This window comes from Gopherus flavomarginatus, chromosome 1 (genome assembly GCF_025201925.1).
Source record: "Gopherus flavomarginatus isolate rGopFla2 chromosome 1, rGopFla2.mat.asm, whole genome shotgun sequence".
Taxonomy (NCBI): domain Eukaryota; kingdom Metazoa; phylum Chordata; order Testudines; family Testudinidae; genus Gopherus; species Gopherus flavomarginatus.
The window spans coordinates 171,857,406-171,882,895 of NC_066617.1; the positions used below are offsets into that span (position 1 = coordinate 171,857,406).

General features: G+C 43.2%; 1 protein-coding gene across 1 annotated transcript; it reads left to right on the forward strand.

Annotated features, from left to right (window-relative positions):
- The first annotated feature begins 279 nt into the window (after positions 1 to 279).
- On the forward strand, positions 280 to 23,517 carry LOC127055354 (T-cell receptor-associated transmembrane adapter 1). The gene is made up of 6 exons (XM_050962245.1): positions 280 to 434; positions 11,023 to 11,136; positions 13,003 to 13,039; positions 15,388 to 15,449; positions 19,897 to 19,955; positions 21,178 to 23,517. Exons 2-6 carry the CDS (start codon positions 11,025 to 11,027, stop codon positions 21,427 to 21,429), a joined length of 522 nt encoding a protein of 173 aa, XP_050818202.1. The 5' UTR covers positions 280 to 434; positions 11,023 to 11,024; the 3' UTR covers positions 21,430 to 23,517.
- The last annotated feature ends 1,973 nt before the right edge of the window (positions 23,518 to 25,490 follow it).

Genomic DNA, 25,490 nt, shown 5'->3' on the forward strand with positions numbered 1-25,490 from the left:
CACTCAAACATACAAACCATACCATTGAATTTAATGGAACTATTCATGTAAGTACTGCTTACCATGAGCGGATAGCAGAATCAGCTCATCACATGAGAATTTTAAGTCTCACAGTCTCATGCGTTTTTGGTGGCAGGACATAGATAATACAAATTCAAATGCTCACAAATGTATGTTTTCAATACTCTTTGAGGAAAACAATGCAGGAGATTGCCAATTTGATACGAGGTAAAAGCCGCCTCCACCACATTTCCTGTTCCTTACATGCTTATGAACAGATGTTAAGACTTAAGATTGAATTGAAGTCTTCAGGTACATACTCAAATTGCAAGGCCAAAGCAGAACAGCACATCAACGTCTGCCAACATTTTAAAGCCAAATTTTGTTTGAGATAAAGGGGGAGGTCTTGCTACAAAACAGCAATATATGAACAGGTACGTCTTTTCTTCCTAATCTCTTGTTTCTGGATGTATTGTACAGAAAAAGTGTTTCAATGGATTACATATCCCCCAAGTATGTTGCTTAGAGACTCAAAGTCTGAATATTAATAGTGAGTCATCAGCATAAACCTTAGTTAATCTCCAGCTAAGTGGGCCAAAGTGCATGAAGATTTGTTGAAGAAGAAACATTGGCATCATTTTTAGACTTAAAATATTTGCTGCACTGGGGGGAACTGATTTTACTGTGTGCTTTTTCCCCTTATAAACTTCATACATGAGATCTTAAAAAGCAATTAGCCACGCTCTAATTAACTGCAGGTTAAGGACTCCTTTCCAGGGAATCAAACCTGTCTTTAAAGTTCACAGCCAAGGAAGCTTTATTAAAGTTAAAATTAACATTCAGTCATTTAATGGATTTTTGGGTAAGGGTCATTACTACAGAAAATCCCACTGTTAAATTGGAAAGAATATTTTCTTTTCATAGACAAAGTCAGAATTTAGTCTGCACAGAGAAGCAGAAGGACCAATGGAAGCGACAAAATCCACAGACTTTTATCCTCCAAATCACCCCTTAAAATCTGGATCATGTTGGTAGTCCCCAAATGTAATTCAATACATTTCCCTCTGTGACACAAGAAGTTAGAGGATGTGGTGAATCCAGTTCCAAGCAGACAGATGTCAGTTTCCATGAGAAATCAGAATTAATTGGGGGCTGGTGAAAGGTGGTGAACTGACCGCTTTGGGGGCAATCATTTATTTACCCTCTGACTAGCTATAGCTTGGGCTGCTGCAGTGCTAAGCTCCCCCACATTGCTCCTGTACCTGACTTAGAGAAGCCTTCGTAGCAGTTTCAGCTGAAAGAACCGAACTGAGAATGAACTGTCTGATCCCGCTTAGTGACGGCTTCTCTAAATCGGGTACAGGAGCAATGTGAGGAAGCTTGGCACTGCAGCAGCCCAAGCTATAGCTAGATAGAGGGTAGATAACTGATTGATTGCTCCCAAACCAGTCAGTTCACCACCTTTCGCCAGCCCCCAATTAATTCTGTAAGAGAAGCCTTGCTGTGTCCCCCACTTTCCGATTATATCGGCGCTGATGAGCAAGAAGAGAGTGGATTTTAGATTCCAAACAGGACAAGATATTCACAAGATGTCTGAAGAGGGGGGTTAGACAAGGGTAAAAAGCAATTGCATTGCCAGAATTTTTTTTTAAAAGAATCAAACATTTTATTAGCACTATAACGGTACTATCAATGTACAAAGCAATGTACAATATGCTAAACAAAGGGCAGCAGCCAAAAAAAAGCATACATGCACCATCCAGCTGTTGAAATGTACAGGCTAAAGCAGTGGCTCTCAAATTTTTGTACTGGTGATACCTTTCACATAGCAAGTTTGAGTGCGACCCCCTTCCCCTGCCAATATATTAAAAACCATTTTATATATTTATTTTAACATCATAATAAATGCTGGAGGCAAAGCTGGTTTTGGGGTGGAGGTTGACAGCTCGCAACCCCCTCATGTAATAACCTTGCGTCCCCCCAAGGGGTCCCAACCCCCAGTTTGAGAACCGTTGGGCTAAAGGGTCCAGAGGAAGGTCTGTGATTCATTTAGTCTCCCCTCTCAATTTGACCCTTTGTTTGCAAACCAGTAATCCCTTGGCTGGGGGAAACAGAGTAGCACAAGAAGTGGCATTAATTCAGAAGAGACCCAAATGCAAAGTGTTTTTAATATACAACCATGTAATGTATTAAATATATCCCCCCACAAGGTACAAAAATTGAAACCTAGAATTCCTGGTTCTTATTAATTGTTTTATGAAGCTCTTTGGACCACATTGTGACCCTCTTCCTCACACACAGAGGCGCATGTTGCTCCAAAAGCAGCCCAATTGACTTTGATAAGATTTGTACCTGGAGCAAGCTGCTCTTGAGAGCAAGTAAATTATTGGAATCTAGCCCTTTATGTTTCTTTGTCAGAGTCTGAAAATGATCCTAGAAGCCCTTGATGAAATTGCAGATTTATTATAGTCAAGCTACAATTATTCCTACAGATTTTCTTTGTTCCGAGACTTTTAAAAAAAAGAACAACTCAATTGTTTCAATCTTTGTCTTGTTTTTTTTAAAAGAGGGTTCAGTTTGATCACACTTATTTACATATAAATGAAGATAATGCAACCAAATGTGGTGATAAAGATCTTTAAAAACAATCTCTCGTCTACACAAAATGTACTGTTTTTGCAATATATAGCAGCAGATTATGTGGATGAGAATTAAAGTTAGAGAAATTAATCCATAGAGCAATCCAAATGATAGAGAAATATTCTTTTCCATTTTCCTCACCTTTTTTGGTCCCCCTTAATTTTATTTTTTGGGGATCTTTTGCACAGCAGATCAATTTTTGCAGGTTACACCTGTTAGCACATATTGAGAGACAGCTTCAATTATCTGCAGGGACATTTTTTTCTGTGCAGAGCTATTGGGTTTCTCCCACCACTGCCGCCAAAGTTGTGGATATTGAAATAATTCATTTAGCATAGTAAATACAGGTTGGAATCTATTGCAAGCATGTGGGTGATAAAGGATCAGATGGGGAACGCATCTATGAAGCTAGGATATGGAAATACAAGATATTGCTCATTTTCTGTTTAGATAGTGAAATTAGCTTGAAATTTACATTTAAAAGGGTCAGACACACAGAGAGGCATTCTTAGGTCTTTATGGATATCTTAAGACTCATTGTTCATGAAATATAAAAAAAATGTTGGTTGACAAGCAGATCAAATATGTGTTCACTTATGTAAGAATGATTAAAGATTCAGAACAGAAATGGGATGTGTGTGTATTTATATTTCCAACTTAAATAAAAGCCAATAATAGAATGTTTGAATGAGGGTTTTGGAAAATAATTTTAAGATTTAAATGTAAAGTGACCCCCTGAGGAAAAAGCTCAAATTGGGCGTGTCCCTCCCCTCAACCCTTTTAAATATTTCTTAATGAAGTTACAAGCCTTTTTTTATTTTCTTTTAAATAGTTGTGGGTTTTTTAATTATCTGGTTGTCTTTACACATTTGAAATTCAGATCTTGCATCTCCTGGTTTTGCTAGGAGATTCTAAAGATGTAGGAGTCTTGTGACATCTTAAAATACCAAGGAAGTTAAACCTGATTAACTGAGAAGCGAGTTTTATCTAGACTGAAATATTGGTTTGTTATTAATGCCAAATTAAATCAAATGCCCCCAAAATTGCTGGGAGAACTGCTCATTTTAAAGGTTCAGTAACCCCTGCCTCTTCAGTTAGGGGCTGAGAAAGCTCAGTTCACATCTCAAATTGCTCTTTCTGCTCCAGGAAAGTCAGGGAGGATTAAAATTCACAATGTTCCTTAAGTAAAAGAACAAACTGGATTTTTGTTTGTTTTAAATTTCAGGCCTTCTCCACTTCAGAAAGGGGCACCATCTCCGTTTTTAAATACTTTCAAGTCACCTTAAAATTCACTATTTGGGAGACTCTTCTACAAAACTTTTTAATCCAGTGAATGCAGAAGTGACATTTCTATGCTACTGGTTTCCATTACAGCTCCTTATACTTTCTTCCTTCTCAGGCCATGTCATTTCCTTCTCTTCCCCATACCTGGCAATAAAATGGAAGTGGAGAAAATGAAAAGCAAAAAGAAAGGTTGGGGAGGGGAGAAGGGTAATCAATATCTTCAGAAGGAGTGAGACAGCAACGTGAGCAAGGATGGTTTTGTGATTAAAGTACTGGACTGTGACTCAGGCAATCAGAGTTCAAATCCTGGCTCTGTCGCAAGACTTATGTGACCCTGGGCAAGTTTAGAGGAGATCCCTTTGTTACTCATTTCCTCCTGAGGAAGAAAGGGGAGCAATGCACACATATTTCATAGGGATCTGAAGTCCAAGTTGTATTCATGATCCTCAGATGGTAGGCACTTGTAAACATACAAGGTGTTACTGGTGTTCAGACAGCGTAGCTAAGGAGAGCCTAGAAATACTTTAGGCAGGCAGAATTGTGGTCTCAGAAAGCAGAGGTCTGAATGATGTCTCAGATGCACTGCAAAATAATGGGAGAAGTCTCATAGGTAGCAACAGCTGTGATCTGACTGCAGCAGTGTGTCTTCTGGGAGAAGGAGAAAAAAATTAGCGCTTCTTGAAACCGGAACTGCACTTGCCAAGAAAATATTTTTCTTAATATTTAAGAAAATGCACTAAGGAGGTTTCATGACCCATTTGAGAGAATGCTAACATTAGAGAGAGAGAGAGAAAGAAAGATTGATTGAATCAGAAGGAGCAATGTGGTTATAGTGCTCAAAATATTCTACACATTGTTGAACCCACGGAATTACAGACCTGTCAGCTTCCCCTCAGTCCATGGAAAAATCATGGAGCAGGTCCTCAAGGAAACCATTCTGAAGCACTTAGAGGAGAGGGAGGTGATCAGGAACAGTCAACATGGATTCATCAAGGGCAAGTCATGCCTGACCAACCTGATTGCCTTCTATGATAAGACATAGGAAAAGCGGTGGACATGATATATCTTGACTTTAGCAAAAAATTTTTGATACAGTCTAACACAGTATTCTTGCCAGCAAGTTAAAAAAGTATGGCTTGGAAGAATGGACTATAAGGTGGATAGAAATCTGGCTAGATTGTCAGACTCAATGGGTAGTGATCAACAGCTCGATGTCTAGTTGGCAGTCAGTATCAAGCGGAGTGCCCCAGGGGTCGGTCCTGGGGCCGGTTTTGTTCAACATCTTTAATAATGATCTGGATGATGGGATGGACTGCACCCTCAGCAAGTTCACAGATGACACTAAACTGGGGGGAGAAGTAGACATAGTGGAGGGTAGGGCTAGGGTCCAGAGCGACCTAACCAAATTGGAGGATTAGCCCAAAAAAACCTGATGAGTGCAGAGTCCTGCACTTAGGACGGAAGAATCCCATGCATCACTAGAGGCTAGAGGCCAACTGGCTAAGCAGCAGTTCTGCAGGATAGAACCTGGGGATTATAGTGGATGAGAAGCTGGATATGAGTCAGCAGTTTGCCCTTGTTGCCAAGAAGGCTAACGGCATATTGGGCTCCATTAGTAAGAGCATTGCCAGCAGATTGAGGGGAGTGATTATTCCCCTCTATTTGGCACTGGTGAGGCCACATCTGGAGTATTGTGTCTAGTTTTGGGCTCCCCACTACAGAAAGGATGTGGACAAACTGGAGAGAGTCCAGCAGAGGACAACAAAAATGATCCGGAAGCTGGGGCACATGACTTACGAGAAGAGGCTGAGGGAACTGGGCTTGTTTGGTCTTCAGAAGAGAAGAGTGACGGGGATTTGATAGTAGCCTTCAACTACCTGAAGGGGGGGGTTCTCAGTCATGGCAGATGACAGAACAAGGAGCAATGGTCTCAAGTTGCAGTAGGGGTGGTCTAGGTTGGATAGTAGGAAACACTATTTCACTAGGAGTGCGGTGAAGCACGGGTTACCTAGGGAGGTGGTGGAATCTCCATCCTTAGAGGTTTTTAAGGCCTGGCTTAACAAAGCCCTGGCTGGGATGATTTAGTTGATGTTCGTCCTGCTTTGAGCAGGGGGTTGGACTAGATGATGTCCTGAGGTCTCTTCCAACCCTAATCTAAGTAACCCCACTTAGCCCCTGTTGCTGGCAGATCTCTGTACCTGTGAAGCTCCATTGACTTCCCTGGGACTCAGAAAAGACACAGAGGTCCCGGCATGCCATTCTCTCTCTCTTAAATAAGAGTTAAGGCCCTGATATGAAAACAACTTGCAGCCTGAGTATCAAGTTGATTACAAGTCAGTTGGCTGTCAACAAAGAAGCAGCCATGTCAGCTAGTGGTTTCAGCAAAGAGCAGGGAAGCAGAAAGTTCTAAGAGAGGCTATACCATACACTCACTGTGCCACTGTATCCTGGCAAGTTGTTGGACCTCCTTGTTGCCTCAGGTCAAATCACCCTGAAAACCTGCAGTGACTGAGGTCAATAGGACACAATGAGAAATACATTGTTGGTGCTCTACAGATAAAATCATCATACTACTATACAAATGAATACTGCGGGGTAGAGACTGAAAAGGCTAAAAGATCAAGGAATGGAAATTTGATGACAGTTTAAAATGCTTCAAAAAGTGGCTGTGGATGATAGTGTGTACCAACCAACAACATTCTTTCAGAGAGAAAGTTATGGTTAAAAACAATTCTACAAAGATATGTGGGGGAAGCAACAGAGTCCTGTGGCACCTTATAGACTAGCAAATGTATTGGAGCATAAGCTTTCGTGGGTGAATACCCACTTCATCAGATGCATGGAATGGAAATTTCCAGGGGCAGGTATAAATATGCAGGCCACAATCAGTCTAGAGATAATGAGGTTAGTTCAATCAGGGAGGATGAGGCCCTCTTCTAGCAGCTGAGGTGAGAACACCAAGGGAGGAGAAACTGCTTTTTTAGTTGGCTAGCCGTTCACAGTCTCTAATTATGTGTTAGAGAGGTTTAAGCTTAGGATTGTAGGTGATGGCCAGTGGAGTTCTGTTGGTTTCTTTCTTGGGTTTGTCTTGCAGCAGGAGGCTTCTGGGTACACGTCTGGCTCTGTTAATCTGTTTCCTTATTTCCTTGTGTGGGTATCGTAGTTCTGAGAATGTCTGGTGAAGATCTTGTAGCTGTTGGTCTCTGACTGAGGGGTTGGAGCGTATGCGGTTGTACCTCAGCACTTGGGTGTAGACGATGGATCGTGTGGTGTGCCCAGGATGGAAGCTGGAGGCATGAAGGTGGGCATAGCAGGCGGTGGGTTTTCGGTATAGGATGGTGTTAATGTGACCATCACTTATTTGTACCGTGTGTGACATTGTGCAGTCTATATGGTTTTATTAAAATATGTTAATGAGTGAATATAATGTAAACTGGAATATGCTTCATCCAAAAGGTCTGTTGTAAGGTATCATTACAAAGCTTATAATCTACTGAGCGTGATCATCCTGTTTCTATAAATTTACCGTTCTTGTATCTGGGACTAGAAATATAACTCTGAGGGTCTACTGGAATTATGCAAAGTGTGGGCCATTAATGGTGGTATGGAATCTTAATGGCTCCCATCAACCAGGACAATTGACTGGGGCTCTGTTTGCAGGCAAGCCTTCCTGTGAGTCAGGCTGGGAGGAATGAAGGCTTGGGGTCTTACAGTGACATGTGATCATGTCACATGAACTGGAATCCATCTTTAACCTGGTGCTTTTCCAGTGAGTGGGAGTGGAAACCCAGAGAGAGACAAAGGATTCCTGCCTTATGCAAAAGATATATAAAGGTGTGGAACAGAACAAAGAGGGAGAGCCATCATGAAGAATCCCCTAGCTACCACCTAAGCTATAACAAGAGCTGTACTAGGGAAAGAATTGTGCCCAGGCCTGGAACGTGTCCAGTCTGAGGAAAAAACTTACTGAAGCATCTCTAAGGATGAGATTATCTGTATTCAGTTTGATTAGACATAAAAAGTGCAAATCTATTTTAGTTTGCTTGGTGACTTACTTTGTTCTGTCTGTTACTACTTGGAACCACTTAAATCCTACTTTCTGTATTTAATAAAAATCACTTTTTACTTATTAGTTAACGCAAAGTATGTATTAATACCTGGGGGAGCAAACAATTATGCACCTCTCTCTCTCAGTGTTATAGAGGGCAAACAATTTATGAGTTTACCCTGCATAAGCTTTATACAGCATAAAATGGATTTATTTGGGAGTTGGGCATCTGGGTGTTAAAGACAGAAACACTTCTGTGAGCTGTTTTCAGGTGAACCTACAGCTTTGTGGCACGTAATTCAGACCCTGGGTCTTTATTGGAACAGATGAGTGTGTCTGGCTCAGCAAGACAGGGTGCTGGAGTCCTGCACTGGCAGGAAAACAGGAGCAGAGGTAGTTTTGGCACATCAGGTGGCAACTCCCAGAGGGGTTTCTGTGATCCAACCCATCACACCATGGTGTCTAGGAAGTGGATCTCCTGTGTTTAGATTGGTCCAGGCTGAGGTTGATGGTGTGGTGGAAGCTGTTGAAATCGTGGTGGAATTCTTCCAGAGTCTCCTTCCCAGGGGTCCAGATGTCATCAATGTAGCATTAGGTAGAGAAGGGTGTGAGTGGACAAGAGCTGAGGAAGCGTTGTTCCAGGTCAGCCATAAAAATGTTGGCTTATTGTGGGGCCATGCGGGTGCCCATAGTGGTGCCACTGGTCTGGAGGTATATATTGTCACCAAATTTGAAATAATTGTGCGTGAGGAGGAATAATTGTGGGGGAAGGAATCTTACACCAGAGACCTGTGCAATTTGTGATGGGAGCAATTTTACTACCAAGTAGCATCTCCTGGCTCTTCTGGTACATTCATCTAGCTCTGGCTACTAAGCAGTTGTCCTGTACAGACACAGGAGAATAATTGTGATCCTGACATTGCTCCCAGTGAAATCAATGGAAGCTGTGTCATTGGCCTCAGTGGTAGCAAAACTGAATTCTAAGGGTGTGATCCAATATCCTCAAAAATCATTTGGGGTTTTTCCATTGACTTTAATAACCAATGGATTGGACCTTATGAAAAGGACATTTTATACAGAAGCAACCACTGCTCAGCTTTTTTTTTTTTAAAAGCAGCTCTTGCAGTATGTACATCATTAGAGAATGAAAAGTGCTGCAACCAGAGGGAGCAATGCTCCAGGTGAGCAGCAGCTAACGAGCTGAGCAGCAGCTAACGAGCAGCAACTAATGAGCTGAGCTGTCTTTTCTCAACAGGAGTGAAAGCCCTGGCCCTTCCTGCAAGGAAAACGTTTTCCCCCTGTAGACCTTTGTAAAAAATAGGCAAAGGAAGTTCAAGGACATCAAATGAGAATGACATTAAGGGTCAGATCAGACCTGCTGATCAACACTCACTCCAATTGCCACCTCCCTCCCCATTGGCCCCTTTTCCAGCTCAGTCCTTTCCCGCAGCATTACTGGAGTTTAAGTGCTTTAACACCCTCCCTCCTCTGCAGGGATCCATTTCAAGAGCTCAGATACTGCCATGATGGGAGACACAAGAACCTACAGAAAAGCAAATGTAGATTCAGGTTGCCTCTACTCATACAGTTGAGTGTTTCTCTCTGGGAATAGTTTTCCTACCTCTTGGCGGATAAGAGTAGTCAGACGCATGACACTCTGCCCAGTTTTATGGCTACGTCAGAGCAGGAGGTTGGAAACACACTATGGTCTTCTCACCTAGGCTTGATGGTGAAGAATTTGGATGAGCTAAGTTAGCATCACAAGATGAACCACTATGAAAAATGAGGAAGGCATTTGGTGAGGGAGGGTCCTGCCTGGGTTCCTGTCTGGAGCACCAAGGAGAGGAGGACATGGGATGGAGAAGCCTCAAGCTGTCCCTATGTCCCTGCACTATATGCACAATTAATACTGGCTGGTTATTACTTTAGGGTTCCTTTGAAGTTATTATTGCCAAGATCTGCCTCTGAAACACTTTTGAGGTCCATGGACTCCCAACTGCTTGTATTCTTACTGCGTTTGGTCCTCAGCTTCTCTCCCTCATCTCAATGCCAGGGTAGAAAGACTTCAATCAGTAGCGCAGTTGATCAGGAGGAGAAAATGGCAGTTTTTGGTTGGGTAAGAGGGAGAAACAGAGAGGGAGAAAATTTTTCACTGGAAAGGAGTTGTGGAGAAGGAGCAGAAACATAAAGATGCAAGAATAGACCAACCCTTGGGGTCCCTTTGGAAAAAAAAGTCCCAATATACGATCAAATAATGAAGTCTTAGTCTTTAAAGAGGCAAACTCCCACTGAAGCCAATAGTTTTGCCTGAATAGAGAAAAAGGCCTTGACTATCCAAGGAGTTATTTCAGAACACCTATTCCATATTAGCTCCATGTGGGAATGCTCATATTCCAGAATTAGTTTTAACTAGTTTGGAATAAAGCACACTAATTCTGGAATAAGAATGTCCACACATGGAGTTAATCAGGACTAGTTAATCTGCCTTCAATTCACACTATACTTTATTCCAGATTAATTTTCATATAAAGGTTTGTCCATAACTTCAGAATTTGGCTCACCAACCCGTGTAATTCAGCCACAAACTAGCAGTTTTTGAAAAATCTGTGCATGTGTGGCAGAAGCCTTTCTATTTTCCTAGTAGTTTGGCAGTCATAAATTGATAACAGCATTTTGGTTTGACCTAGGCCTGGTCTACACTGGGGGGAGGGGTGTCAATGTAAGATACGCAACTTCAGCTACGGTATTCCCTAGATGAGACATGATATATCAATCCCCAATAAATCGATAGTTATCTGCCGATACGGCAGGTAGTCTGGACGTACCCCCAGAGTGGGGTTACGTGTCATCACTACAAATAGTTTAACAAGACTAGTTTCCTACTCGGACATCCAGATGTTCTCACTAGTATTTAATTGGGTTGCATGTCAGTGGCTGTGCCTGGAACAAAAAAAAAATTAAAGTCACCACCTCAACTAAAGGGGGTGTGTGGAGGGGAAGTGCAGCTATTAGACAATGCATAATATGCAGGAATTTGCTTTCTATTACAGAAATGGAGTTTGAATGCCACTATTCAATCTGGGGACTTCTAGCCTTTATGACTATGGCTCTGATTGTTTCATTGGTCATAAACATTTCATACTGCATAGCAAACAAGCAAAAAGGTAAGAAATGATGTTCACGCATGCGCATGCAAAAGATTGTGTTTGAGTATTTGAGAGAGACTACAAACAAATTTGTCACCACTGGGAATTTTCTGGCAAGCAGACAATGTTTTTAAAATGAATCTTTTTCTAAAAAATTGTTCTAGTACTAATGCATTTTTAACTTGCAAGGCACTGATACCTGATGTTACATGGTATGACAACGAAAAACAAAAAGCTTTCAAAACATCAGCATGACTCAATGATTAATAAAAGCTGAAAAACAATCCTCCAACTTACTCTTCCCAAATAAGTCAGCCAGACATGAGGAAGGGGCAGATTTTAATTCAGATAATATTTTCAACATATGTCATGTAGACAATTTCTCCCATCTGTAAGTTTTAGCTACCTGAATTTCAGACACAACAGCACTATATGTACACATTAATACAAGCTATGAATCTAGGCGGCAATATTTTCTCCCTCTGAATTCAGGAATGCTTATTTGAATTTTAGATTTCATCCAAATTCAATTTTTTCTTTGTTAGGAATTCAGCTCTGCTCCAAAGAGGGTAAAAAGGCGTGTGGGGGGGGGTTGCGTGTGTGTGTGTGTGTGTGTGTGTGTGAGTGTGTGTGAGAGAGAGAGAGAGAGAAAGAGTGTGCACACCAAGGTAACTGTCAAGCCATCCTATTGCTGACAAATAGGTGACTTATTTTGCTTCATGGATGCTAGCCCATGACTATTGGTCTGGCGTACACACAGATTTTACATAGGTATAATTATTTTTGAATAGGGTTATGATTAAAAAAAACACTGAAACAACTATACCAGTACAACCCCTAGAGTGGATATAGTTACACCAGTATTAAGGTCGCTTATTCCCCTTCCTATATAGGAGTAAGCCATACTGATATAACCACCCCTGGAGTGCTATAACCGTGTCCCTACTAGAGAGGGGGTTATATTGCTTTAACTATGCCAGTACACAGGTATACAAATTGTGAATAAAGAAGTCCTATGTAAACAACTGGTACTTGCAATGCACAAGGGAAAGGATTTGGCTGAGAGCTGCTAAGGTGACACCTACTCAATGAGCTGCAAGGTAAAATATTTTTATCATGAAAATGAAATTATTTCTAAAACTAAGCAAGGGAGCAATGAGATTGAGGATGTGATGTCCACGCAATCAGATTTTCTGAGAGGCACATTCTGGAGGTCAGAACGCAGAACTGAGAGCCAGGAATTCTTGAATTCTAAACCCAGCTCCAACAATTGACCCCTTTATGTCGCGGGACTCTCTGCTTCACTTTCCCTGTTTGTGTAACAGTAGGTACCCCTTACTGAAACATCACTAGTAACGTTTGTAAATCCAAATGAAGAGGAAAAGGTAGTGAGCCTGCCAAGGCTGCTGCTCACTCACACAGCATTCTTTCATTGTTTCCTTGTTCTACCACATCCTGTTTATCTCCACCTAGTGTGGTGCATCATAAGTTTATACTGTAAATTCTTTGGGCACAGTGACTGTTTTTTTATGGTGGGTGTATATGTAGTACTTAGCAAAATGGGGACTTAATGGGGGCTTGTAGGCATTAGTGCAATGCACAGAATATTAATAAACTGCGTTAGCCACAATTTAAATCTAGATACTCCTGAGGAAAAAGATATCCCCAATCTGAATCTGAGAGCCTACAGCTTTCAATCTCACACAAACATGAACAAAGCTACTGAGACATTCTTAGACTCGCATCACGTTTCTCTCCATGAGACACACAATACAATTCTGTTAAGAACAAAGCCGTGAAGACAGCAAATGGAACTGTTCAACAATTACACAATTAATATTTTCTTTCTGCTTAAACTTCTTGTGTTTTAAAATAATTTTCCAGGTTACACGTACAGAGACTATCAAGAATATAATCCAAGGTATGTTGAAGATAAATTACGTCTGATTTAAAAAAGTTAAAATAGAGTATTAAGTTACAATGGCTGGATTTGAAGGAATGGACCAGAGGACATATGAAGGGTCTTGTTTGATGTACAGTAACTCCTCACTTAAAGATGTCCCAGTTAACGTTGTTTTGTTGCTGATCAATTAGGAAACATGCTTGTTTAAAGTTGTGCAATGCTCCCTTCTAACCTCGTTTGGCAGCTGCCTGCTTGGTCTACTGCTTGCAGGAAGAGCAGTCCATTGCAGCTAGCTGGTGGGGCTTGAAACCAGGGTGGACCAGCAGCGCCCCCATCAGCTCCCCTTAAGTTCCCTGTGCTGCAGCCACCCACCAGGCTATCATTTGCTGGCAGTTCAGCTGTCCCTCCCCCCAGTGCCATGTACTGCTCCTGCCCTCTGCCTTGGAGCTGTTCCCAGAGACTCCTGCTTGCTGTGCAGAGGGGAAGGGGGCGCTAATGTCATGGTATCCCCCCCTGCTTCTGCACCCCGCTTACCCCTTCCCTATATAGAGCAGGGAGGGTACACAGACAGAGAGAGACAGAGAGCTTGGGGCAGCAGCTGCTCTCTCAACTTCCTGATCCACTTAAAAAGACAATGCAGTTAAGAGTGGGTCAGCTTCCTTAAATGGGCAGTGTGCATCTCTCTCTCCTCCCACACACAAGCTGTGTGTCTGTCTCTGTCTGCTGTGCTGTCTCCCTTCCCTCATGTTCGTGCTGCCTTGTGTGAGAGGCTACATTAACAAACTGTTAACCCTTGAGGGCTCAGCCGAGTGCTAGTTCATCATATAGCAGCAAGGCATTCCCTGGGAAATATCCCACCCTTTTCCACCCTCTAACTTCATCACCTCATCAATGAAGCCTCACAATCATCATAGCTGTGAACAGTATTAAATTGTTTGTTTAAAACATATACACACAGTATATCTATACAATATATAGTTTTGTCTGGTGAAAAAAATTTCCCCACATTTACATTAATTCTTATGGGGAAATTGGATTCGCTTAACATCTTTAAATGCTTAAAGTCACATTTTTCAGGAACATAACTACAACATTAAGTGAGGAGTTACTGTACATAGAAATATTTTTACAGCTAAAAGGGGTGCTTAAGGAATGAAGGAAAGAATGCAACTTGTAATGGGAGATACTGCACCCACTTTATTAAGCAGTTGGAGGGAGTTCACTTAGTAGTATGAGAAGCATGATAGAGTTAATCAGTTTAGGATAGCAGGCTAAATGGGTATTTATTATTGCTTGGCCTCAGCGAGAATGAAGATGAGCCCTCCGAACTCACTGCTAACTGTTCTGATTAATTACCACTCCATACTCTCTCAGTATTTGTACTTATATTTTACAGAATGTTTAAACAAAACAAAAAAAAACTGGCTCTGGATGATCTAACCTCATGTTTTTCAGAAAACAGACATTGACAAAGCCCTTCTCCACCCCAAAACAAACACATAAAAACTTTAATACAAAAATGCCTCCAACAATACCCTATCACTGATTTGTCTGAAGTTAGCATGTGGACAGCCATAACTGCCCAAACAATGAAAAATACCATTTGAAAAACTATACCCCATGGCTTCATTCATTCCGATTAGACACGAAATAAAGTACATAGCTAGGAATGTGTCAGACGAAACATCTTTCAGTATGCAGAAGCCTGCATGCACAATTTCCATTTTTTGGGCACATACCATTTTAAAATATCTAGCCTTTAAATTATACCATTCATTGAGTATAGGATGCTCTGAGCACCAAGACCTGGAGGATTCTGGATGTTCTATAATGCAAACTGGGGATTGCATTTGCCAATGATTTCTTTTTCCTTCTTCAGATCTGCTTTTCTCCTCTACGCTTTCATCACCTTCAATTTGTAGAGCTTTGAAGGTCAGAAAATATTTGGGCTAAGTGTGGTTTTTACAAAATGTATTACAAACATATTAAATTCTTCAAGTGAACTACAAGGATGATCTTATGATTAAGATCCTGGACTGGGACTCAGATCTGGGTTCAACTCCTGGCTGTTCCACAGACACCTTGCCCCAGTTCTCCTATCTGGGAAACAATACCTGTTGTCTCCCACACTTCACCTGTCTTGTCTATTTGGACTCTTCTAAAGCCCATACTGGTTTTTGTTAATTATCTATGTACGTAGGTCTATATGAAAATTGCTCAGCACAATGGGCTCCTAACCTTGACTGGGGCCTCCAGACACCACAGTAATTTAAATAAAAAAGGGTCAGGTTCACTATGTGCAGCATAAGATACTTCAATGAACAATTACAGAGTGAATTAAAATTATTTCTGATTCCCCATTATAGCTATGATGATGATTATACTGAAGAATGCCCAGTTTATGGCAACCTCAATCAGGAGATTTTAGGTAAGATCTCTTATCCTAAGAACTTATTAAAATCAACATACAATAATTAGAGACAGAATCATTAACATCCTTTATGAATGTCTCCTAAAACGTGAATTTCTGAAGCCCTGTTTGTTGATCAAATGGATACACACTTGTTCCAGTTACAGGGGAGAGAAGCAGTGAGCCTCCAGTTGCTCATTTTAAAACCAAAATGTGTTAATTCCCATAATATTAACCTAGATCAGGGGTCAGCAACCTTTCCGAAGTGGTGTGCCGAGTCTTCATTTATTCACTCTAATTTAAGGTTTCACGTGCCGGTAATACATTCTAATGTTTTTAGAAGGTCTCTGTCTATAAGTCTATAATACATAATTAAACTATTGTTGTATAAAACGTAAATAAGGTTTTTAAAATGTTTAAAAAGCTTCATTTAAAATTGAATTAAAATGCAGAGCCCCCTGGACCGGTGGCCAGCACCTGGGTAGTGTGAGTGCCACTGAAAATCAGCTCGTGTGCCACCTTCGGTATGCGTGCCATAGGTTGCCTACCCCTGACCTAGATCTTGGGATAGTGCTGTGACAGTGGATTGACTAGTGCAAACTGAGTTTTCTATTTTACTCTCCAGACATTAAGATATGTGAATGAAGAGGGCTATTTAAAGGTTCTCAAAAGCACATGCGGGCTAGTCTACATGCAGAGTTGCACCAGTTTAACTAAAGGTTCAATGTTAAACCAGCACAGGCGGCTATGTGGACTTATTTCAGATTCAACTAGGCTTATTTTGTTTTTTCCACAGAGAGATTAGCAATAGGTTTAAACTAAACTCAAAGATGACAGTGTTCACAAGGGGGTTTAACCAGTTTAACTAGAAACAGTGCAAATTTGTGTTCACACCCTCAGTTTCAAAACTGCTCTATGAGGGAAGAAGATGTCCATTTTACCAGAGCATAAAATGAGGCATGAAAATAAAAGATAACTTGGCCCAAATTCATAGAAAGTTAGTGGCAAAGCAAGGAATAGATCCTTGCCATTTTGGCCCTGCCCACAGGCCCTGCTGTTACTCTAACCCTGACTCCAGGTATTTCTCTTACCCAGGTATACCATCTCAGCAATATTTAGCTTGTGAGACCTGACAAATCATATGGTGACTGGCACTATCAAGTCTGTCAATGTTTTAAATTATCCCAGAATTGTAAAACTTTTTCTGGACAACCTAATACCGTCCAATACTGTGATACTGTGAAAATAAACTCTACCCAGGGATTTCCTAGCTTTTTATTTCCTGGCAGCTGGGAGAGTGAGAGGGGGAATATAGTTTAGAAAAGACGGTTACTCACCTTTGTAACTGTTGTTCTTCGAGATGTGTTGCTCACATCCATTCCAGTTAGGTGTGCGCGCCGCGCGTGCACGTTCGTCGGAAACTTTTTACCCTAGCAACTCCAGTGGGCCGGCAGGTCGCCCCCTGGAGTGGCGCCGCCATGGCGCCCAATATATATCCCTGCCGGCCCACCCGCTCCTCGGTTCCTTCTTGCCGGCTACTCCGACAGTGGGGAAGGAGGGCGGGTGTGGAATGGATGTGAGCAACACATCTCGAAGAACAACAGTTACAAAGGTGAGTAACCGTCTTTTCTTCTTCGAGTGATTGCTCACATCCATTCCAGTTAGGTGAATCCCAAGCCATACCTAGGCGGTGGGGTCGGAGCGAGAAGTCGCGGCATGGAGCACTGCAGATCCGAAGGCCGCATCCTCTCTTGACTGCTGGACCAGGGCGTAGTGGGAAGCAAAGGTGTGGACTGATGACCAGGTCGCTGCCCGACAGATTTCCTGGATGGGCACACGGGCGAGGAAAGCCAGCGACGACGCCTGCGCCCTGGTAGAATGCGCAGTCACACGGCCCGTAGGGACATGGGCCAAGTCATAGCAGGTCCTGATGCAGGACGTTACCCAAGAGGACAACCTCTGGGAGGAGATAGGAAGCCCTTTCATGCGGTCCGCTACTGCCACGAAAAGCTGGGGGGATTTGCGGAAGGGCTTGGTCCTCTCCACGTAGAACGCGAGAGCCCTACGGACATCAAGCGAGTGGAGCTGCTGCTCCCTGCCTGAGGAGTGAGGTTTCGGGAAAAAAACCGGGAGGAATATCTCTTGGTTGACGTGGAAGGCTGAGACCACCTTGGGGAGAAAAGCAGGGTGTGGTCTCAGCTGCACCTTGCCTTGTGGAAGACCGTATATGGGGGGTCTACCACAAGAGCCCGGAGTTCCGACACCCGTCTAGCTGAGGTGATAGCTACTAGAAAGGCCGTCTTCCAAGAGAGGTAAAGCAGGGAGCAAGTAGCTAACGGCTCAAAGGGGGGCCCCATGAGCCGGGACAACACGAGGTTAAGATCCCAGGTTGGAGCAGGGGGACGGACGTTAGGGTATAAACGTTCCAGCCCCTTAAGGAATCTAGACACCGTCGGGTGAGAAAAAACAGACTCAGATTTTGAGCTACTCGCCTGAGGAGGTCCTGGTGCGCCCTGAGGTCCAGCGGGGGGGGGCTGTTGGAGGAGGTCCCAGCCACCGCTTCATCCGGGGAGGAGGATGAGGAGACCCCCGGCAAGAGAGTGTCTAACGGCGGGTCTCCTTCGGCCCTCGCCTCTACCTCAGGAGCCAAAGCGGAGTCTTGATGCTTGGACCCTTCCTCCCCATCCGGGGAGGGAGGGGGGCGAGACAACGAGGCTTCAGGTGCCCTGCGCTCCGCAGTCGCCGGCCTAGCAGGGAGCTGTTGGGGGCCCTGGGCCTGATGATATGCCCAGGGTGTCCAGAATCCCCATTGTTGCGGGCCTTGGTCCTGCTGTGGCGGATCGCTGAACAGCGCCGCTGCCGGTCGGTGCCCAGCGCATACCCACTGTCCGTTAGCGAAGATACGGACGGCTGTCTAGAGGGCCATGGCGGGGCGGACCCTGGATGGTAAGGGTCTGCGCGGGCCGGCACGGACGATCTTCTCGGTGCCGGGGACCGGTGCCGGGAGTCATATCGGTGCCGGGACCGGGACCGTGTTCTGTCACGGTGCCGGGATCTGGACCGGTACCGGGCGCCGCTCCGGTGCCGGGATCGGGACCTGCCACCAGCTCGGTGCCGGGAGGTCAACCGGGACCGGGACCTGCCACCAGCTCGGTGCCGGGAGGTCGACCGGTGCGGCGAATGATGTCTGGATAGGCTCCTGGAATCGCGGTGCCGGTATCGGCGGCTGGAGACCGACCGCGATCGTCTTGATGTCGACCGGCGCCGCGAGTGCGACCGGTACCGCTGAGGGAAGCGGTGCCGGGACTGCGAGCGGCGGCGGGATCTGGAGCGACCGTGGCGTCGGGACCTGGATCGAGAACGTGAGTCCCGAGACGGTGCCGACATCATAGGCTTGCCTCTGGACACGACCCGCACCGGAGGTACCGGGGGTGGCAGCTGAGTGGGCTCAGTCATGGCTATGAGGTCCCGTGCCGAGGCGAAGGTCTCTGGTGTGCATGGCACCACTATCTCAACCCCAGATGTCATGGGGGAGCTTGGCGGCACCGGACTCGACGGACCCGCCGGGCCCGGAGTCGACGGTGCCGGCGGCGCCGCGGCCGATGTTGTGGCCGGGCGCTCCAGTCGGGTCTGCCTGGCCGGAGTAATAGACTTCGACGGCCTAGGCTCTGTCCCCGGTGCCGGAGAAGGTCGGTGCCGGGGAGTCTTCTCGGTGCCGGTGCGATCCGGTGCCGGCGCCGAGATCACGGCCTGCGAAGCCGCCGGGTCAAGTGCCGCCTCCATAAGGAGAGTCCAGAGCCTTTGATCCCTCTCCTTCTTTGTCCTTGGCTTAAAAGCCTTGCAGATGCGGCACTTGTCGGATCTGTGCGATTCCCCCAGGCACTTCAGGCACGTGTCGTGGGGATCGCTGGTAGGCATGGGCTTCTTGCAGGCCGCACACTGCTTGAAGCCCGGCGAACCAGGCATGAGCCTGGTGCCGGGTGCCGGGAAGGGCTAAGCCCCCGGCGAAGAACTATTTACAAACTACTTAACTACTACTATCTACACTTAACAATCTAATTAACAACTACAATAGTGCTAGAGATAACGATAGAGAACAAGGAGAGCTAGGGACGTGGAGGACAGCTATGCCGCGCTCCACAGTTCCAACGACCGACACGGCGGTAAGAAGGAACTGAGGAGCGGGTGGGCCGGCAGGGATATATATTGAGCGCCATGGCGGCGCCACTCCAGGGGGCGACCTGCCGGCCCACTGGAGTTGCTAGGGTAAAAAGTTTCCGACGAACGTGCACGCACGGCGCGCACACCTAACTGGAATGGATGTGAGCAATCACTCGAAGAAGAACCTGAACTTCCACTGAAGTAGATTTGGAGAACTGAGTTCTATAACAGGGTGTCTGTTTACTCTTTAATCAGAGGAAGAATCTTCTAACCACTACGAAATTTTCTCATTTCTAATCTCTAGATGAATGTTGCTATGAACAAATGAAGTCCCAGCCTCGGAGACATGCTAATGAAGTAAAGGTACCCTTATTTATATTCTTGTTCTTAGCCTTCTGCATTAAGGAAGGCATTTTGCCTCAGAGCTCCTCATATGTACCCAATGGCAGAATATAACCCAAGACTTCAGTCTTCTTACAAAAATGGACACACCAATTCAGCAGAGCACTTAAGCATGTATGTAGGTGTTTTGCTCCATCAGGACCTTAATTGAGGAAGTCTGAAGATTGCAAGCAGCTATGTACCAGTCAGATGTGTCAATTGTGTCAAACTTGTCAATTCATCCATTAGTCTCATGAAAGATTAGATGAAAGATTACATGTTGAAGTCATTTTAGTACTTTGATTACCAATGTTTTCTAATGTGCTCAGCCATTTAGTATTGAGATACTGTATTAAAAACTAGAAAACCAGAATTTCTGGTTGTGTAGAAGAGATATCCACTACTATAAATTAAGCAATGGCCTGAAATTAAAAATGTTGCTAACCATTGCTAATAATAACTTGCCAAATAAGTTGCAAGCTGAAAAACATGGTAACCATGAATCCATTAGGGATACAGTTCTATATTTGATTATCTCTAACATGCCCAGTACAAGTACCCTAAAAATGTAAGACCCAGAGTCAGTAACACATCCTGTGGCCAATACCACACATCCTCCCTACTCCCAGAGCAAAACTGGTGTAGGATTTTGCATACCCTGCAAAAAACCTGGCAATCTGAGTTAACTCTTTACCAGGAAAGAAGAAACAGGGTTGGGAAACCATCTATTGATGTCTCTGATGCCAAAAATTTGGAGTTGACTTATACCAGTAGCTCCTAAAGTGGGGTTCTCACACCCCTGGGTGTCCACCCTGGTTATGCCGGGGTCTGTCCCTTGAGCCTGGCCAGAACACAACAGCATTTTGGCACTTTTGCCGCACAGAGAACAAAATGGCATCCTCTGCACAGCAGGACCTCGCACATGCCGTGAGAAAGAGGTCACACTGGCAGATATGTTCCAACAGTACCAGAAACTAAAGGGATCCAGGACATTTAGTCAGATGCCAAAGGGGTTCTTGGCAGACAATAACTTGCAAACCATTGACTTATACAATACACCCCTCATCCTTCAAAACTGAAATGTCTCACAAGAACACTATGCTGAAGGTTCCAGACTGGTGGGTTGCCTTAAGAAGCTGAAAATCTTAAAAGGTGTAGTGATTAAGAAAAGGATTAAACTGAATAAAAATGATTTTCCTCTCAGGTGGACGTTGAAAGTCAGATGTGCTATGCCTCCCTTAATCACAGCATCAAGGAAAAACACAGGAAGCCTAGGAAAAAGAAAGCTCCTTCGTTAGAAGTGAATGAAGAAGAGATGCCATCTAAAAACAGCACCCTGGCTTCCCAAACTAGTATTTATCTTAACAGTGTCCAGCTGGCCACTGAAAATAAACCAACAGAGGAAGCCATTCATGATGACCCTATCAGACTGTTTGGCTTGATTCATGCAACATAGGAAGAGACTTCTAAAGAAGACTCCTGACCCAACTGATCACCCAAGATAAACTAGATCTTTCACTTGTTTATGTTGAGGGAAAGAGACTGAATAAATAATATCCTGAATTTGGGAGAATAGCTTGGTAAATGAAACACTGATCAATGGTATAAATGGGTAAGTAATGCATTCAAATTGCAGGGCATAACTGCGGACTAATTTAGGTCAGCAGGTAGCAGGATTTTAGACACAGACTGCCAATTTTTAGAGCAACCCAAAGAAGAGCTGGCCACCTTCATATTTATCTATTTTGTAAAGGAGTTACAGGAGCCAAGTATCTCTCAGAATTTGCCCCCAAATTAGCAATTATCCTGCATACTTTATAGCAGGACTTTCTTCATTTCAGTTGTCCATGGATCCCACTTCAAGGGATCTAAAATGGGCCACATGGCCCTCTGCAGAAAGCTAGCATATTTTGCCAGTTATTCTATGTTGTTTCAGGAGTAGTTTGGGAAATCAGAGGCACTTTAAGACTAACGTATTTAATAGTTAAAACTTGTTTTGCTGTTCAATATTTAACACTTTCCTACTGTGACCTGCAGTAATATTTAAGGTTAATCAGAAAATAATGTAACTGCTTCAGTTCATTTCATTAGTGCTTTGTACATCCAAGTTTAATGATATCCCTTATATACTCTTAGCTTCCTATGGTGAACAGTACCAGAATCTCAAATTTCTACTTTTGTACCAACAACATTTTATCTGTCTGTATTCAACAGCCTATAAAAGAAAGTGGAAAATGATCTGTAAAAATAAGCCTCCTGAGGAGGACAGAATGATTTCTACTGGGTTTTACATTGTCACTTTAAAAAACTATTTTAGGAAGACTGAGGAATAAGACTTTTCCTAACAATTCAGTAACTGTATGCATACATCATACTTAAAACTTACAGCACAATTTTAGTTTGAAAGCTCTTTGGGTGCAAAGACTAATTTTATGTATGGCACGTTTTGCATGCTTTGTTAATAGTAGCAAACAATAACACACCACTGCTGTAATGCTGCTGCATCTGGGTGCCAAGGCAAAGGGGTAGATTTTTCTCATATGAAAAGCATAATGGGCTCTGGTGCCATAGAAAAGCAGAAAGAATTTGATCACTCAAGGTCTCATTTAAAAGCAACACACAAATTAACTTGCTTTCCTATAAACTATTTAATTCTAAGTGAGATGTAGACAACTAATGTTACAGAGGCAGAAATAATGCTAGTAGAGAATCAATAGAAAATACATGAAGCATTATAAAACAATTCCTCAGGCTAATGTCTCCCTGCCCGCCCCCCCCCCCCCCCCCCGCAAAAGAGAGAAATCTGAACCTAAACACAGGGACAACAGAACAAGAAATGCTATCTTAATCTGGTCACCTTATTTACCATAGTCAAGTGAGATTGAATCAAAGTAAACACTGAGCCTTATATCAACAAGTTCTTGACCCCACGAGCCAAAAAAAGTTTTGAACAGCATCTCTGTTAATGGTAGGGTGACCAGATATCCTGATTTTATAGGGACAGTCCCAATTTTGAGGCCTTTTTCTTACATAGGCTCTTATTACCCCCCACCTCCTGTCCCGATTTTTCACATTTGCTGTCTGGTCACCCTAGTTAATGGTGAGATGTAAAATAAGTATTTCAACTAAGCTGACACATGAAACAGATCTAGTACCAAGCCCCTTCAAGGTGATTAAAAGTAAGGCTTATCTAACTAATTAGACAAGCAAACAGCACCCAGGACAAGTATTCATGTTGTCACATTTATATTATATAGGGAATACAAAATAAGGAATATAATATTCTCAGTGAATACAATTTATGAAGCCTTTTATCTAAATAAAGATCGGCCAGGGTCCATTACTCCCTATGTTTCTCTCATTTTTTCAAAGGGCACTCCTACCCCACAGTACCCACTTGCTGGCTAGATAGCTCTGCTGAGGCCTGCTTTAGTTTCCCTTTAACTCAGTCTCCCTTAAAAAGTCCATGCAGGCCAGATATTCAGAACATTCCCCCCTCCTGGGGTCCAATTTATTAAAACCTGCAGAAAGTCTTTCAAAAGAAAACTCAAGACTTACAATCTCTTCATCCGTTTCAGCTAGGACCAGTCCTTCCTCCCTGAGGCTCTGTCTTCCCTATAGAGTGCTAGTACTGTTCACCTGCTGTGCTAAGCACAGCCAGCCTTTCAGGAGGCCTGAAACATAGCCTTTTCCATTGTTACCTTCCTCCTCCTGATTAGCAGCCCAGCCAGGGCCTTGTTATGCCTTACAATGCCTGTAACTGCTAACAACCTGCAGCTGTCTATCCCTTTGTAAGGCCCGTAAGTGCCTTCTCTTAAGCACAACTGGGCAGCAGGTAATCAGTCCAGGTGCACTAGACCCCACACTCCCTCTCAAAGGGGCCAGTGACATTGCAACACACTGTTTGTATTCTGTGCATGGACTGTATCTTTGGCTTCCTTCCCTCATGCTGAAAATCCCAAGTGTCTGATAATCAAGGTTCAGAGAACTTTATCAAGGCCCCAATTCCACAAAGCACTTATGCTTAATTCCCATTAAAGTCAGTGTGATTTAAGCACTTGCTATACTTAAGGGCATGTACTTAAAGTCCTTTACTGAGTTGGTACCTAAGTCAGTACACTTGGTTTCCTCTGTGGCATTGTCAGTCTTCACTGATTTCAGTCAAGTTATGACAATTTACATCAACCTAGGGCCTGCAATATTCTTTTACTTGTCCCTTGGCAGTTTGGTGGGAGAAGTGAAGTTGGAACTTACCAGAGATTCTCTCCCGCACTTAGCTTTCCCTCCCTGACTGATCACTGCAATAGTTAAATTATCTACCATTGTCACCACAGCCTCCATTTTAACATAAATAACCGTAATGTTCATGTCAATAATACATTGAGACGCCTCTACTGTTGCTATGTGAGCTAGAGATATTTTTCTCCCCAGACTGCAGAGATCTATATAACAAAGCATTTTGCTGGCTCTTTGGTCTCAGGTTCACTTTTTAACCTGGACTTAGCCTGTTGTGTTTAGGGACTACATCCCTGAAAGCCAGAACCTGGCCCAGCAATAGCCTTTGTTGTTTTTTTTTTACAATAGTGATTTTTAGGGAGTTGCTGAATGCCTCTTAAAAACAAGCTGTCTGGCAGAGAACATTCTTCCCTGCTCTTTGGGCAACATATCACCTAGTGGACCTGACGTAACTTTTGGTGTTACTGATTAAATGTTTTGGTGTTATTGATTAAATAACAACGAAATATAAAAGTGAATTTATTAGGATAATGTTAAGAATAAATATTTGCATTATTTAAATTTTACTATGTTAATGACAACAAACTTTTAAAATGATACAGTATAGTCTGAAACCACCTTCATCATATCAAAAGCATTTTTGACATTCACTACTTTACATTAGACTAAAGTCAAAAGAGACAGGAAAAAGAACAAAGTCCTAGTGAACAGGGGAAAGATGACTAAGATAAGAGATAGCAGACCAGACAGAAAAGGTACCATGTAGAGCCAAGATGTCATACAGATATCACTTGTCTAGTCTCTTAAGTTTTTCAAGTGTCACCTGGCACATTAGTAGAGCTCCCTGAATACATCAACATTTCTTAGATAGCGGATAGAACTAAATATTGAAAAACAAATGACAAGAAAGAATTCCATAATTTTTATGTGCTACTCTCAGCATTTCTCAATCGAGAACTGCTAGCATCTCTCACTTGCAGAAATTAATATCAGATACAGGATCAAACTCAAATGCCTTGAGGTATTTCCTGGACCACTTCTCTAGAATTCTAGTCTGTTGGGACAAGTAGGTTGGAATATATCTACTTAAACTCAATCTGATAGCTTCTCTCTAAATATTTTCTACTATATCTTAACTGAGTAAGAATTGTACAATACTGCTAGGCAGGAATGGACATCACCTTCTATCACCAGTATTGGAAGTATTACCGCTGGAACAGGCAGGGCCTGTCCAAGGAATATATTCAAATATACTTTAAAGATGTTCTGGAATAGTTAAGA